This window comes from Crassostrea angulata, chromosome 10 (genome assembly GCF_025612915.1).
Source record: "Crassostrea angulata isolate pt1a10 chromosome 10, ASM2561291v2, whole genome shotgun sequence".
In the NCBI taxonomy this organism is placed as follows: Eukaryota; Metazoa; Mollusca; class Bivalvia; order Ostreida; family Ostreidae; genus Magallana; species Magallana angulata.
The window spans coordinates 15801624-15820112 of NC_069120.1; the positions used below are offsets into that span (position 1 = coordinate 15801624).

Consider the following 18489-nt stretch of genomic DNA (forward strand, 5'->3'; position numbering starts at 1 on the left):
GTTTTCAGTTTGACATTTAAAAAGATCAGCTTTAATCCCAAAATTGATTTATTAAAGTAATCAAAAGCAAGGATTAACAGACAAATCCAATTTTTAAACTTGACATATTTTGTCACATATTAGTACTAGTCTTTTTATTTTAATAACAAAATCGTAATTTTATAGGTGTGGACCAAAGAGAATTTTCAAAACTAAAGTAAAATAAAATAGAAACACTATATGCAACCGTCCTTAATAATCCACTTTATTAGGCACCCTGCAGGCTTACATCAGATAAAACAACGACCAAAGCAGGACATAGAAAGAAGAAGAGAATTAAAGGCGGGATACTCTTCATTACTCTATGAAACTTAGATTTTTATCACATCAGAAGAGAAAGAAACTCGTTGAAAACAAATAATGCGTAATAAGAACGTTTTATATATTGCACAGAGAGAGAGAGAGAGAGAGAGAGAGAGAGAGAGAGAGAGAGAGAGAGAGAGAGAGAGAGAGAGAGAGATTGAGTCAGTCCTCTTAACATGTGATGGAGAGAATTGTAATTATTAAAACGAAGATTATTGAGGAGTGTTCTATCATTTTGTGTCCGTTCCATCATAATGGAAAACCAATCTGTTTTATTGAATTCCGAACCCGATGATTAAAAAAAATTTAAAAGCGTAATATTTTTTTGATAATCTGCGCCTTTTTAATGATGCTTGGTTGGTCCGATTTTTTTGGCTATTACGGTAACAAATAATTTTCCATACAAACCAAGTATCTTATGAAGTTATTAGACTTTGACTTGTGCGTGCACGGGTTGACAATGCACATGATATCGGACATTAATTTACGAAATAGGTACATCGATACACCTTATTGTTGACATTTACATAATCAAGCTTTAAGCCTACAATAATGCTATTAATTTCACTACACTCTGCTAAGTTAGAATAATCTATCTGTGTCTCGGGACAGGCCTTCACCACAGTTAAAATGCCTCCCATATACCCGCAATGTAGCAAAAAATTTGCAGAAACACTTCGAAACGATTTTGGAAAAAATTAATGAAGCTGCATTGAAAATAACAATTAAATTATTCATAACAAACCATTTTGAGGCTATAAATACCTTTCATCTATAAATTTAATTCATATAAATAAAGAATTAAAAAAATTTTCACCAACATCTTTTACTTGCTACGAATTTACACACCATGTTGACATTCGGAACTCTGGGATTTTTCATATTAAATGCATTGAGTTAGTGTTATCTCCCGTATCTCTTTTCATGAACATAATATAATACAAATTTTCAATGAAAGTTTACACGTATTTGTAATATTGTTTCTGAGTTTATCCATGCAAATGTGATTTTTTGGAAGCATAAAGTAAAGAGCCTCCCTTGATTCAGCGTGAATGTGCATGCGCATCCAAAAAAATTCAGACGATTTCTGGATTTTTTAAAGGATTTTTTGTTGAGTATTAATTAGAGAAGCTTTATTGAGAAAAAATTTAAAAAATTTGGTAATTTTCAAGTACCAATGATGTTTAAAATATATAATACAAAAGACAGTACCCTTCCGATTTTAATATAGCAGTATAGATAGACTACATAACATAAGCGGCTTACACTTTCCGCCATAATGTTAATTATTCAACCCGTTTCTGGGCACCCCGTTCTAAAGAGTTCTTTCCATTAATCCTAAAATCGCATTAATTGTTCCATTTTATTTATTAACTTTTTGTATTAATGGACTTAAGTTTGTATTCTACATGTACGTCTATATGGATAAATGATGTATGCATAAAACGGGGAAGATTAATGGGAATGCCCCCAGTCTTTGATCTAAAATTCTTATTTGGGACAGTAATAGAAATTATGTAGAAAAAAAAGAACCAAATTTAGAGAGAGAGAAAGAGAGATTAAATACCCATTCACTGGTTTGAAATGAATAAAATGAAAAAGGTTTTTTTTTCAGTCAGCTGCAACAAACAGGATTAATGCCACGTACATGAATATATTATCCATTTCAGTTTAAATGTTTCATCCATGACCTCTCCTCTAAATAATGCAGTTTTTTTTTTCAATTTTAAAGAATATAGGATAAGGAAAAACTCGGACAAAGTATATACATAAATGAACAAAAAAGTGGTTCAACAAATTAAGCATTATTATATCATGATAATGTTTTAAGTGTTATATCCCGCGCTTGCGCGGGCTCTCATCTAGTACTTTTTAATTCTATCCACTTTTTTACTAGTAATCGACCAATTTTAGTTGATGATCGGTGTGACCGAGCGATAGTCGAGTACTCGTTCACATCCCAAGACTCTGAACACTAATAAGCAATCCTATAATCGATCTACACCAACCTGACAACTTCACGACACGCCCCATCATATGTCAATGATTTCTGCTATTTATTGAATAGATAAATAAAACCTGACGGACATTCGCACGGTATATTTTTCTGCCATGAATAGTAGGAAACAAAATTTGACATTCCAATCCCTGTTAAAGAGGTTGGGTGGTGAACAAAATTAACCACCAGATCTACCTTAAATTCAATTTTTTGTTAAGTTATAAGCTATTATTAAGTACCTTTTAAGTTTGATCGTTTCCCTATATTTTTATATAGAGCTATTTTACAAAGTAATGGATTTCTATCCCTACTAGTATATCACGCGGTCTCAAATTACAACTCTCCCCTCCGTAGCAGAGCATAAGTAAACTCCATCCAAAGGAATATCTATTTTCTATTTTATCCTAAGGAATAGCTATACTAAAGTTTAGGTCTTAATACTAATAAGCAATACAATCTATATCAAACTGATAAGTTTATAACACGCTTCAACGTATTTCAATAACGCACAGCTTTTGCTACATATTGGATGGATAAATAAAACTTAATGGATATTCAAAGGATATATTTTCTGCCATAAATTGTATGAAAAACAACATATGATATCCTTATAATTGCTTAATATGGGTCTCTTAACCTGTATATGGTTATTTGGAAGGATATATTGGTAGTTCAGATGAGTTTTTCACGATAGCTTTCATTCCGACTAATGAACATTGCCGTATTTTGTCAGATCATGCAAAACATATTGTATCGTGATTCTTAATTTCATTCATTATTAGATAAAAAATGAATGTATATAAAGAGAAACAATTACTTTGTCTTACTACATAGACCAAATTTGGACCATTACCAGGTAAACATACTTTATATACTAACATCATTGATTCTAAGAAATGTTTATCAAATAAAATGAAATAAGATTGTAAGATATTTATTTTGGCAATAGGTTGGATATAAGGTAAAATGCTACGCCAAAATTTTATTTTATGGTTCGCCAAAGTATCATCTCTGATATCGTTGTTGATAGAATATACGCATTTTGTGTGTGTATTTTTTCATGAGAAAACGGAATTTATTAATAAAACCATTAAAAGATAACTGTGTAATAAGGAAGAGTGTTAGGCAAATATAAAAACATGAAATAACATGATGAAATTAAAATAAATATTACCAACAACAAAATTATGATTCAGAAATGATATGTATACTGTTTATTAGATAAAACGTTGGTTTGGCATTCCACCTTTTTTTTTAAAATGTAATTTTCTCTTGTGGTATTTATAAAAGTTATAGAATATTAAGACAGCACAGGAACTTACACATGTAATTATATTCCGTGTTCGATCGGGAAAATATGTTTTAACCTAAAACTTATCAAACGTGAGTTTAATTGCAACTTTTCAACACTAATTTGATTTCAATCTGTATTCTCAATTTATAAATGTTTTAATAGACTTTGTCATATACATTGGTTGTGTTAAAACCACGCAGTAATTCCTAAACGTAACAAGATTTTACACAAAAAATTTACAAATCTTCAATCGAAACATTTGATGAACGGAAACACGGTTACATTGTGGAATAGCGATTCATTTGTGTCAAAGCAGTATCTTAACAAATATTTAATTGTATCTTATTCATAAAAAAAAAAGATACATTGAAAAGTAAATCTACTGTAATCATTAAGTTGTAATGCTTATTGCATGTACTTATCGCTTGAAATAATAAACAAGAGGCCCATGGGCCACATCGCTCACCTGAGCAACAATATGCATGATAAAATAAGCTTAATGGAGTCAGAATAAAAAATATGTGGACAATGTGGTATATTACATGTAGATCCTGTATAAATAAAAGTCCACCCCCCCCCCCCCCCCGATATCCTTGTATTTTTGATCCAGTCCCAGATGGTTTCAAAGTCATATCACATGTTGAGCATTGCAGTTCTCAAAAAGATCCTAAACAATTGTTTATAAACGGGATATAAACCTACAAAACACTCTGAATCCCATGTGAGGCCCAAGAATCAGTTAGGGGCTAAAGTTTAAATTGTTTTAAAGAATCAGCAATATGTCAAAATGCTTGCATGTAAGTAAAACCATACATGATAACATTTCAGATTTTGTGAATAAATGTAATGTTTTCCTTTGTACAACAAGATCCCGAATGTGGCCCAATCCAACTCCTCAAAATTTTGATTTTAACGAATTTGAATCCACTCTATCTGAACTCTGAAGTTGCTTTCACATAATTAAATTACAGCTTTTTTCTAGGCAAATGGTGTAGATGATTTTAAGATTTTTCTTTATATATTCCTATGTAAAAATTTGTCCCACCCCGTTGTGACCCTATCCTACCCCTGGGGATCATGATTTGAACGAACTTGAATCTACTGACGATGCTGACGATGCTTCCACACAAGTTTCAGCTTTCCTGGATGATTGATTTCTGAGAAGAAGATTTTTAAAGAGACAGTACGGCGCATCTTATCAAAAAATCGAAAAACATTTCCGATCGGGTACAGTATTTTTTTTACTACTCATGAATGTATAAACTTTTATAGAAAATTACAAAGTTCTCCATGAAATAAATCTAATTATTTCATTGAAATTAATAATTAGTATAACCTATCACATATTTACATCGGAACGTGTTACGGGGTTCAGCCTTCTATACTATTACGCATGCGTATTTACTGTAAACAAAACACATGCAGGGTTCGCGAAGATTCTCCTGGACATGTTTGTTGATAAAAATACGTCTTTTCTACTTCTCCCAGGGAGTAATTGTTCAAAGTTTTATAAAATAACCACAATTATTATTTTTTGAATTTCCAGTTTATCATAGGAGTTGCTACAACCTAAATTCATTTTTGTAAATGATGGCCCTTGAGGGGTTATTTGACATAATTTTGTCTGTTTATTTTAAAATGAACCGAAATCAGTAAACCATTTATAGTGAGGATGTGTTCCGTTTAGAGTGTCCCTTTAACCTCGTATAACCGTTTGATCGTAGTCGGACGAAGATCTTGTAGATTTCAGCACGTGTCAATTACTGTCAATCAAAATCCACGTGGTACAAATAAACGATATAAGATTATTCCAGTTTGTACGACCCTTAAATTTCCGGAAGCTCATAATTACGATAATTAAGTATGTGAAAGGGATTTTTATGTATTTCAACTATTACAATCAACGTTATTTCTAACGATACAATAGGTTAATCAGAAGTTATTCACACATGTTTCCAGCTGTACTGTCTCTTTAAAGATTACTCTATAAATTCGACCCCAATGATGGCCCCTCCCTACCTCCGGGGGTCATAATTTTCACAACTTTGATTCTACACTACCCGAGGATGCTTCCCCAGCTTTGAGTCCCTTTTGCTTAAGGTTGCATTGTGCCAAGTTTGGTTGAAATTGGTAAAGTACTTCTGGAGAAGGTGTTGAAAATGTGAAAAGTTTACGGACAGACAGACGGACGTACGGACAACGGACAAAATGTGATCAGAATAGCTCACTTGAGTTTTCAGTTCAGGTGAGCTAAAACTGAATTGTAGAAAAAATTTTGTTTTCTGACTTTACTATGATTGTTTTATTTATTCTTCCAACTACATATGTACAATATATGTGTTCACCTTTAATTTGTTAGATCAATTATAATCCTTGAAAGATGGATTATCTACATTCGCCTTTCGAATTATCGCAACCACCAGACAACATACATTGGAGGGAAGAACGGGCACCGCTAGGGGCGCTATGTTATCTCCTAAACATCATAGGAATTGTCGGCAACACCGTAGTCTTGTACATATTTCTAACGCGCATGCCGGCCTCAAACTACAGAGTGTTCGTTATGTCTCTATCAGGTCTAGATCTTTCTATGTGTATCGATCACATTATTAAAGAATTAAATAGAATGTTCATTATCTATCGACAATTTGAGGACGTGTTACAAACACATATTTGTGCAATGGGTAACTACATAGGTTACTTAGCAGGAGTCCCTGCTCTCCTTATTGTTACTTTCATTGCATTTGAGAGATACAGAAAAATTTGTACCCCGTTCAAGCCCCAAATCACTATCAAGCGTTCAAAAATTATGTGCATTGTTTCCATTTTGCTGTCTATTCCAATAGTGTCCCCTGTCTATGAAATATACGGGGTGAGGTTTGTCAAGGTAGATAACATCACGGCAACAAGATGCGATACTAAAAACAAGTATGACTATTCGGTACTACCTTTTGTATTTCCTCTCTTCACGTTTATATCTGTTTCGTTCAATATTGTTGCTATATTAATATTTCAAATCAAAATACGGAATGCTCTCGTGCAAAAAGTAAAGTCAAAAATGAGGATGAAAAATTTTAAAAACACGACAACATTAAAAGTTGTCGCGGGAACAGCAAATCAGGAAGAAGCGAAAAAGCCGCAACCATCGGTCGAAGACCAGGAAGCGGCCAAGAACAGACGGATTGCGATAACTTTTTCCATTGTTACCTCCATGCTTGTGATAAGTTTTGTAACTTTGAATATCTTTCATCTGGCTCAAGGAATTGAAAGATACGTGTCTCCAAATAGGAAAATCTCTAAAGTCGAAGATGTTGTGAATGAATATGTTCCGGACGCCATTATTCTTAATGGAATTCTGAATCCATTCGTCTACTTCTTCACTGACAACCAATTTCGTCAAGAAGTTTTTAAACTGTGTGGTCGAAACATATAATTGTGAAACATTTCATGTATTTAAATGCTTGGTCTCTAATAATCTTAATTATTTAGTGTATGAAGTTTATTTCAATATTTATATTTGCTGTATCAGGAGAGCGAGATTCACTGGAACAGAAGTAGTTTACTTGAATATTGTAATGTATAGGCTTATCATAAAATAGTATATTGTAAAATGTAATTTCAACGGTCAATAATCTAACATTTTTTACTCCCAAAAAATTTTTCAGTGTTCAGCTATTAGAAATAAAACATCTAGAATGTTATTAATTGAATTCTTAATCAATAAAAATGCTTGATAGAATCATTCATTATTACGAGTGTGGGATAGTAAAATTCCACCGAGGGACAAGATTCATGGTCTACGACGAGGCTATGACATCTTTCTGTGTTATTGTAAAGAGTGGAAATTAAATGTTAATATAGATAAAACAAAAGTATTAATTTTTTCCAAAGGACGAATGTGTAAAAGAGTTTTTTATTTTAACGATAGAGTTTTAAAAATTGTTAAAGAATTTTGTATGGCATATCACTTTGCTGCTGTGCGTCTCTCTCTGTCTGTCTGTTGGTCGGACGGCCAGTCCACCAACAGTTACCATTCATTTTCTTCGCAATTTGGTATACAGATTTATCTGTATAAGATCTAAGCAAAGTTATTTGTTGGGTATGATTGATCAATTTTTGACCTTGGAATTAAAAAAAAATTCCAATTATTTGCATTTTCTTCTCAGATGTTAATCAGGGTTGGCCGGGAAATACCACTGCTGGGAATTACTGGTGGTATATACCGGTACTTCCCGTCCCGGTCAATACAACTGTTTTTCACTAATCTGGGAAATACTGGGAAATACAAATTTATAATCTTTATTTCTTTAATTTTTTCAATGCAAAACGTATGTTCATGATAAAAGATATTAACAATAAGCATAAAAAATCAATTTATCCTACTTTCCCATTGCACTGCCAGTTAATGAATCTTAAATTCACCAATCACCTATTCACAAAGACTTCTATAGCTGCTAAAGTACAAATTTAAGTCCAGATTTTTGAACTTAAAGTTTTCTGTTTTACAGATTTATAATTCAAAGCACAAAATAAACTGTTATGATTACTGTAGGTATTACAAGTAACAATTAAATAATCACACATGTTGTTATAATAAATAACACTTAACAGTTTTGTGCTCCTGTTTTGGGGAGATATATACTATGAGTGAGGCTGATTGGCTTCTTCTTAGGTGTGTTGCATAATGAGGTAGTGACACAGTCACACTTTATTTTTCAAAATTTTCTTGCACCATTTTCACATTCACCAAATAACCAGAAAATGGAACTTTTGATAACAAGTTTATGATAACTGTGTAGATTCACCTATACCTGACTAGTCTTAAAAACAAAATAACAATGTTGCCAATGAATGAACCATGTTTGGAGTATTCATAAGAAGATAACCAATGCATCACTGGGAAGTCAAAACTTGTTAAAATCAAAGAACATTATAAAATGTCAAAAAGCTGACAAGGTGTACTATTGTCTACATCCCTACAGATTTGATTAAGACTAATGTCTAAGTTTGAAGTACTATAATATGTAGTTGTACTTTATTTCCCAGTATTTCCTGGGAAATACCAGTAATTCCCGGGAATTACCATTATTTCCCACCGTCCTGGGAAATATGAGTATTTCCCGCTTTTTTGCCAACCCTGAGATGTTTTCAAAGGAGGGGGCATAATTGTTTCACAAACATGTCTTGTTTGTGTGCAATCGTTCACTTAGGATTTTCTTTTTAAAAAATTGTAAACTTTTAGCCTTTCCAGGGTCCAAATTGAGGGAAAAAAATCAATAAGTAATCTATTGGTTGATGTTTGATATAGCCATCTATAGTATGTGTGATACATTTTAACATGTATGGTGTCATGTATATCAAGTTATTCATGTACAACTTGTTTATTATATGTATGACTGGAAGTCAGGTTAATAAAGTACTTGTTATGGTGTCACACGTGTTTCCTACATATGGTTGTTTTTATTAAGTATACAACCTTGTAGTATATTTGAATAAATATCTAAAAATGTATACCTATATATTTAAAGGGAGTGAAAAATGCTTATATGTTTTGTTAAATTCTGGAATATAAAGCATGCCCTTAATGATTAAACTGTATCCAATGCACATTATATAAACTAATACAGGGTTACAATAATTACGCTCACAATAAATTGATGCTTACTGAAGACCCCCCCCCCCCCCCTCATATAGTCTACAAACATATTCTAAATTTATATATCAGATATGAGCCTGTTTTACTGTACATTGTAATAGTATAAAATATATTTATTTTTTATTGGAAAGGCTGGGCTAAGGGTCCACATAAAAAGATAAATTCATTTTAATTGCTTAATATGGTGTACATGGTATTTAACAAATCTGCAGACATCTTTGTTAAAGGACATATCGCATGATTTTTAAACTTCGTTTTTTTTTTAATAAAATCATTCTATACTTATTAAAAATCGATTTCGTCGCAAATTTTACATGATAATCTGCCTAGTTTATTAGTTTGAAAGCGATGAAGTTCAAATCCCGCGATATGCATATTTTTTCTCGCCATCTACCCGCCATGTTTTGTGACGTCATATGCGACCTCGAGCGAGAATTGTGTTATTTTTTTTAAAGTCAACATCCCCAACAACCTCATTTCAAATTACGTAAAAATAATACATGTATGAATTCCTCAAAAGTACATGTAGGTTCAGGTGTTTTTGACCACCGAGACCAACAATATTGTATATAAGTTTTTTAATGGTTGTACATATTACTCACTATAACCATGATATACAGCAGGTCGGACAGTTAATATTGTTCCTTTTCCCTGTTAGTTATCGTAAGACTTGCTAACTTTGGCTACTTCCATTATTTTTTGATAGACATACTTATATATTGTTTTAAGACTTGTGATACATCATTAAATATTGTTGAAAACTAAACTTTTGATAACTTTATGAACGTATCTTTTAGAAGTCTGAGAAAATTCGGTATAAATTTGAAACACAATATTTGGTATTCCGATCCCGATCAATAATGATTTAAGATCACATTTTCACAGGTAATGGGTTAAAACAACAACATTTACACATCAATGAATTCAAAGTCTAATCCTTGTTTTAAAATGAAACTATTAATATGCAATATAATTGTAATATTACTCTTAGATACATGTAAAAATGATAAAGATTTTTAAAATTTTGTTAGGAATTCCACATGATTGCTTTGATTATGTAAACCGTCTGTTAATTTTTCAAAACTTTTTATTATGTAAAAAAATATTTCAGAATATCCTTTATTCATTCATTTATAATACACAGTCATATATGTTTGCTGTTTTTTTTAAAAAGAAACATAAAAGTGATAGTTTTTCTCTAATTTGAAAGACTGTATAGATCATTATTGTCGTGGTTGCCATGGAAACCAATGGGATACTACATCTTTAACATTAGAAAAAAGAAGAGGGCATTGTCTTCTCTTCATACCAACATTTTTGAATAAAGGAATTGACACCGAATTTCTGAAAATCCTGTCAGACCTTCATACCATAGTGTTTTCATTGTGTTTAAAAACTGTGACAGAGTGGATTTATTTTTAGTAACACAGCTTCACAATTATGCACGATTCACTAAAAATTTTATCATTTTTTGAGAACACTTATATATACTGTTCTCAAAGTAAATTATCATATCAATATGAAATATATGACTATCACTGTTTGCCTGATTCTTACGTGAACCTGTACTTAAAAGTACCTTGGCATTGTATTCTCAAAAACTGGCTCTTTTTTAAAAGCCAAAAAACATTTATGTGACCAAGCCCAAAAGGCAATGTATGGTGTCATTAGAAAAATTAGACAATTTAATCTACCAGTTACATGTCAGTTAGAACTCTTTGATAAAATGGTTGTACCTGTATTGCTGTATGGTTGCGAAGTATGGGGTTTTGAAAAACTTGATAGTATTGAACGTGTTCACCTAAAGTTTTTAAAGCACATTTTATGTTTAAAGAGTAGTACTCCAAACTATATGGTTTACGGAGAAACAGGTCGTTTTCCTTTATCTGTAACTGTATTTACTAGAATGGTATCATACTGGTGTAAATTAATTTCTAATACTAATACTAGCATTATAAATATATTATACCGGTACTTGTTGAATCAGACTGAAAATACAACCAGTACTAACCCTTGGATTGATTGTATTCGTCATGTTTTTAACTCATGTGGTTTATCAAATGTTTGGCATAGTCAGTTTTTAAATATTGTTAACCAAAAATGGGTTTCAGCGGCAGTTAAACAGAGATTACAAGATCAATTTATTCAAAAGTGGCATGCTGATATAAATAATTCATCAAAAGGAGTAATATATAAAATTTTTAAAACAAATTTTGGATATGAAAAATATTTAGATATTTTACCCCTGAAATTCAGAAAAATTCTTGGTAAATTTCGTACTTCAAATCACCATCTACCAGTTGAACTGGGAAGATGGGAGGGTATCCCATTAAATGAAAGATGTTGTCCTCTCTGTAATACAAAACGTATAGCCGATGAATTTCATTATATTTTAGAATGTGATGCAATATCACAAGTCCGGAACAAGTTTATAGACAAAAAATTTTCAGCTAGACCTAATGTGTTAAAATTTTCGTATCTTATGACAACATGTAACATGAAATTGCTGAGAAAATTGTGTATTTTTATAACAAAGATATACGAGGTAGTCTGTCCTCAATGAGTTTCACTTTGTATAACTTTTCCAAACTCTATAACCTTTATATTAATATATGTTTACCTCTGACCAATTTATATGTATATTTTAATGTTATTTTTGTCCTCATGTACCATGTGCTTGAAATGGTTTTGAGCGAATAAATGAACTTGAACTTGTTACGACGTTCAAATGATTACTTTCGGTTTATCCCTCCGCGTGCTTCAATTAGTGGAGGTTAAAATGAGAGCATACAACATTTTTAAAAATAAAAATATCATAATTTGTAATTAATTAGCAAAACAATGGATTAATAATTACTTGGATAATCTCAATCCATCATTTTGCATGTTTCTACAGCAGACGTTTGTTAACGTTTTAAAGCGGCGTAGTAATACACAGTGTAAGACACTGCTGTCTCACACTGGACAGACAGATCTCACACTGTTGATAATGCGAGAAATTAATTTATTTTTTAATTATTTTAGGTTTAATCTAATTAAACTTAATTTGATTAGAATTGAAACTTAATTAGCATTCACATTGAGTTTCGATTCATGTAGAAAATTAAAAAAAAAATACAGTCAAAACCAAAGATTTTCAATTATTTGTGGTGTTTTTTGATCAAGGACAAGATGTTGTCCATGATACTCGGGTATTTATTTGCGTTTTTATCAGTGTGAGTCCTTTATGTGCACATCCGGTATTGGTAGCAAGTTAAAGAAACATTGCTTTCCACTGCATATCTTTTAAAAACAACTTTCTTAAAAGTTAAATCTAGAAATAGTTATTTTTCCTTGCTCTTTTTGTTAATTGGTTAAGTGTAAATCATGTTATACAAAAAATAATGGTTTATCGTGGTTTTTAACCAAAATGTTTTTTATAACAAGTCAATGATTTCGTTTTATGTGCTTTGTTTTAAAAAAATTAATATTGTGCAAATAGAACAAAATGCCAGAATATAAGAATAGATGATTTGTCTCGTTTTTGCTATTTCAAAACTGCATTTGCATGTGTATTTAAGCTATTTTGATTAGTCTTAAATAAAATATATAAGCATATTCATAATCTGCATGTTATTTTGATACGAGTATGTAATACAGTTCTTTGCATAATGTTAATACTTTCAAAAGAAGAAGGACCTTATGCATACTCAATCACTAAAAAACCCCATTCTGATGATTCATAGATTTCTTAGATTTTCAGGAAATACTATCAATTATGCCATTTGCATAGCAGTCTTAAACTGTGTAACACAGTGAAGTGCTTGATATTAAATATTAAAGAGCTGCATCAACACACTGAATAACAATACTTCTGATTAATCAACCCTTCGTTTGCTTAACGATAAAGTTTTCCCAAAATAATTTAGAAAAATGAAATGCACACAACTTGACCATATTCTCTTTAAATAAGACCTGGAGTTATCTTTCTTAACATAGGTTGAATCTATACTATCTATACTATCTATACTAATATATTAAAATAATAGACTCGAATTTTTGAGCTTTAATACCGATAAATCGGAAGAGTACTGTCTTTTGTTTTATATATTCTAAAAATCATTGATAATTGAAGATTACCAATTTATTCTTATTTTTTCTCGATCAAACTGCGCTGATTAATAATCAACGAAAATTCCTCAAAAAATTCCGGAAATCATCTAATATTTTTGGATTTTACACTCTTGCGCATGCGCATTACATTCACGCTCAATCAAGGCTCTTTATTTTATGTTTCCTTAATATCACATTTGCATGGATCAACTTAGAGACGATAAAACAAATGTGTGTAAATTTTCATTGGAATTTTTTTCTTCTGTTCATCAAAGAAAATACGGGAGATAACTCTAACACAGGGCATTTACTAAATAAAATCCTAAGAGTTTTGAATGTCAACATGGTCTGTAAAAAACGTTGTTGAAGAAATATTGAATTCTGCAATCATAGAATTACACTTTTCGAAGATAAGTATTTACAGCTTCATAATGATTTGTTTCGAACAATTTGACTGTTATTTTAAATGCAACTTTATTAATTTTCTCCAAAATCGTTTTGGGACGATTCTGCAATTTTCTGCTACATTACGGGTATATGAAAGGCATTTTAACTGTGGTGAAGGCATTTCCCCAAACACAGCTACATTATTCAAGCTCAGCAGTGTAGTGAAATTAATAGCATTATTGTAGGCTTAAAGCTTGGTTATGCAAATGTAAACAATATACGGTGTATCGAAGTATTGGTAACATACCAAAACAAGAAGCCAATGGGCCACATCGCTCACCTGAGGAACAATAGAACAATTTTACAATTTTGAATCTAAACTACCTATGGATGCTTTCACACAAGTTTCAGCTATACCGGCTGATTAGTTTCTGAGAAGATTTTTAAAAATTTACTCTATATATTTCTATGTAAAACTTCGACCCCCCAATGTGGCCCAAACGTACCCCATTGGGGTCATGATTTATACAATTTTGAATCTACACTACCTGAGGATGCTTCCACACAAGTTTCAGCTTTCCTGGTAGATAAGTTCTGAGAAGAAGATTTTTAAAAATTTACTCTATATATTCCTATGTAAAACTTCGACCCCCCCATTGTGCCCCACCCTAACCCCAGGGGTCATGATTTTCACAACTTTGAATCTACACTACCTAAGGATGTTTCCACACAAGTTTCAGAGTTCCTAGCTGATTAGTTTCTAGGAAGAAGATTTTTAAAGATTTACTCAATATATTCATATGTAAAACTTCGACCCCCAATGTGGCTCCACCCTACCCCCTGTGGGTCATGATTTTCACAACTTTGAATTTACATTACCGAGGATGTTTCCACACAAGTTTCAGCTTTCCTGGCTGATAGGTTCTGAGAAGAAGATTTTTAAAAATTTACTCTATATATTTCTATGTAAAACTTTGACCCCCCCCCCATTGTTGCCCCTTCCTCCCCCCGGGGGTCATGATTTTCACAACTTTGAATCTACACTATCTGAGGATACTTCCACACAAGTTTCAGCTTTTCTAGCTGATTAGTTTCTAAGAAGAAGATTTTTTAAGATTTACTCAATATATTCATATGTAAAACTTGAACTCCCCCCCCCCCCCCCAGTGAGGCCCTAATCTACCTCCAGGGATCATGATTTTCACAACTTTGAATGTGGCCCCACCGTACCCCTTGTGGGTCATGACTTTCACAACTTTGAATCTACACTACCTAAGGATGCTTCCACACAATTTTCAGCTTTCCTAGCGGATGAGTTTCTGGGATGAAGATTTTTAAAGATTTACTCTATATATCCCTATGTGAAACTTTGACCCCCCCCCCCATTGTGCCCCACCCTACCCCCACGAGTCATGATTTTCACAACTTTGAATCTACAGTACTTAAGGATGCTTCCACACAAGTTTCAGCTTTCCTGGCTGATTTGTTTCTGAGAAGAAGATCTTTAAAAATTTACTCTATATATTTCTATGTAAACTTCGACACCCCCCCCCCCCATTGTTGCCCCATCCTACCCCCGGGGGTCATGATTTTCACAACTTTGAATCTACACTACCTGAGGATACTTCCACATAAGTTTCAGCTTTCCTGGCTGATTAGTTTCTAAGAAGAAGATTTTTAAAGATTTACTCAATATAATCATATGTAAAACTTGAACCCCCCCCCCCCCCCCCCAATGTGGTCCAATCTACCTCCAGGGATCATGATTTTCACAACTTTGAATCTTTTGAATCTACACTACCTGAGGATGCTTCCACACAAGTTTCAGCTTTCATGGCTGATTACTTTCTGAGAAGAAGATTTTTAAAAATTTACTCTATATATCCCTATGAAAAACTTCGACCCCCCATTGTGCCCCAACCTACCCCCAGGAGTCATGATTTTCACATCTTTGAATCTACACTACCTAAGGATGCTTCCACACAAGTTTCAGCTTTCCTAGCTGATTAGTTTCTGGGAAGAAGATTTTTAAAGGTTTACTCCAATCTTCCTATGTAAAACTTCAACCCCCCAATGTGGCCCCACCCTACCCCCTGTGGGTCATGATTTTCACAACTTTGAATTTACATTACCGAGGATGCTTCCACATAAGTTTCAGCTTTCCTGGCTTTATGGTTCTTCAGAAGAAGATTTTTGAAAATTTCTCACAATTTCTCATTAATTTCTAATTATCTCCCCTTGAAAATAGGTGTGACCCTTAATTTTCACAACTTTGAATCCTCTTTGCCTAGAAATGATTTGTGCCAAGTTTGGTTGAAGTTGGCCCAGTAGTTCTTGAGAAGATGTTGAAAATGTGAAAAGATTACGGACAGACGAACGATAAACAAAATATGATCAGAAAAGCTTACTTGAGCTTTCAGCTCAGGTGAGCTAAAATGAGGAAACAAGCAGAGTAGCATTAATACCAGATAAAAGGTTAAAATGATGACATTTAGAGTGACTCGGTTTTGTCGCACATCAAATCACTTCAACGAAATTGAACAGTTTTATATTTCCTTTTTTGTTATTTTGTTAAACTAAAAGAAGAAATATTATGTAATACTACTTTTGCAATGCCCATATCATGAAACAACAACATAAAAATACCAAAAAATAAAACAATTCATATGCACTTGTGTAAGTGAACAAAGAAACATTTCCTTTTTTCATAAAATCAAACTCGGTATAACGGGTACAATTGATAAAGGCGAATCCCGTGTTATTGCAGGTCACTGGTGAGTACGAATCGTTCTAGACCGCACACTAGAAACGTGTCGATATAACGAATTGGGTTACACTGATCCAAATCTGAATAAAAGGTGAGTTTTGGGGCTTACATAAATCAATCCATACGTCGAAGAGCTGAAATTTGCTGCCGCACCTAGCATTGTCTTTGAAATACATTGCTTATTTTAAGGAATGGCACAGGTGTTTTGGAATTCCGTAGCTGATATTTCAGTCGCTCTGGAACAAAAGAACACCATTTCTGATAAAAATTTAACATTGAGAGAGAGAGAGAGAGAGAGAGAGAGAGAGAGAGAGAGAGAGAGAGAGAGAGAGAGAGTCCTTTTAACATGTGGTGGAGCTTTATGAATTCAGTTAGATCTCAGCCTCCTTTTAAGTAATTATATATATCACTAGTGTGACAAACATGGAGAATACAATCCTTTGAGTCCACACTTGTAACACCAAATATTTTGTCAATTTTATAGATATAGAATAATACAATTTATTAAACGGTGTACTTTTTACAATTGTTTTCAGTTTGACATTTAAAACTGATCAGCTTCAATCCCAAAATTGATTTATTAAAGTAATCAAAAGCAAAGATTAACAGATAAATCCAATTTTTAAACTTGACACATTTAATAACATATTAGTACTAGTCTTTTTATTTTTATAACAAAATCATAATTTTATAGGTGTGGACCAAAGAAAATTTTCAAAACTAAATTAAAATAAACAAGTTGCTGTCCTTTAAAAAAGGACTACAATACGTGGACCATTTGCATGTGTTTTGAACGAAAACGTGGAAGCTTTAAGATTATCAGACCGCCTACTTTTTACCACTAAAATTGTACGTTGTATCACATATAGCCCTGATTTTTTATCTCAGAGTTTAAAGGGTTTATACTTCTAAAATAATTATAATCTATATAAATGAAGATTGCATGTATAGTATCAGGTATCGGGTTCGTTCGCCCTATCCACCTGTTCGCCTTAGTCCGTTCGCTGTAAGTCCATTCGGTCTAATTATCGTTCGCCCTAAACCTCGTTCGCTCCTCGTTTATTAATAAACCACATTTTAAGTTATTTCATTTACCTTAATAACTGAAAACTTATTAACTTTTATTAATTATTCGTATATTCTATGCTTTTCCTTCATCAAAAAAGACGTACCTGGTATAATTGTAAGATTATATTGCCGTTAATTGTCGATAACCGTCGTCTTGTTTTTATAATGATCCGCTTGGTGTTTTTTTAAACAATTAAAGAAATTGATACCTTAATTGGCTCATTGAGAAGCTTAGTTGATGATTATCACCTATTCTACAATGTATCTTTGAAGAATTTACGTAACGCAATCCTTTGATCTCTAAATAAGATACATAGCGCCATAAGATATAAACATATACCTTGAGTAAATTAAGTTTAATAGCTATCTATATGTATACGTACTATTGATAAATAACATAAGAAATTATGTGAATTATATAGCTTGAACAATCACAAATTTGTGTATAATTTTATATGTAGTAGTAGTTTATTGGCGTATACATTACATACATTGTCAAAGCATAGGAAAACTCATCGTCGGTAACCCACGGTTGATTTAAAGAATATAAGATAAGGAAAAAATCTGAATTACAGAATGTTCGTTATGTTTCTATCAGGCCTACATCTTTCTATGTGTATCGATCACATTATTAAAGAATAAAAAAAAATGTTGATTATCTATCGACAATTCAAGAAAATGTTATAAACAAATACTATGGTTAACTTCATTGGTTTTCTAGCATGTCTGGAGTCCCTGCTCGTCCCTGCTCTGCAGCGAGTGTTATCTTATTCCTTAGTAATAGCTCGATAAGGAAAATGCCAAATACGGAACAAAGTCGGCGGTTATATCATTTAGGATCTGCTAGAAACTCAACAACGATAAAGACAGCATTCGGAGAACAT

General features: G+C 32.5%; 1 protein-coding gene across 1 annotated transcript; it reads left to right on the forward strand.

Annotated features, from left to right (window-relative positions):
* Nucleotides 1–3157: 3157 nt before the first annotated feature.
* Nucleotides 3158–9046, forward strand: LOC128167540 (rhodopsin-like). Its single transcript, XM_052833325.1, has 2 exons — nucleotides 3158–3197; nucleotides 5995–9046. Exon 2 carries the CDS (start codon nucleotides 6016–6018, stop codon nucleotides 7066–7068), a length of 1053 nt encoding a protein of 350 aa, XP_052689285.1. The 5' UTR covers nucleotides 3158–3197; nucleotides 5995–6015; the 3' UTR covers nucleotides 7069–9046.
* The last annotated feature ends 9443 nt before the right edge of the window (nucleotides 9047–18489 follow it).

Coding starts and splice junctions, on each gene's coding strand:
- LOC128167540 (XM_052833325.1), top strand. CDS start 6,016: ATGGATTATCTACATTCGCCTTTCGAATTATCGCAACCACCAGACAAC.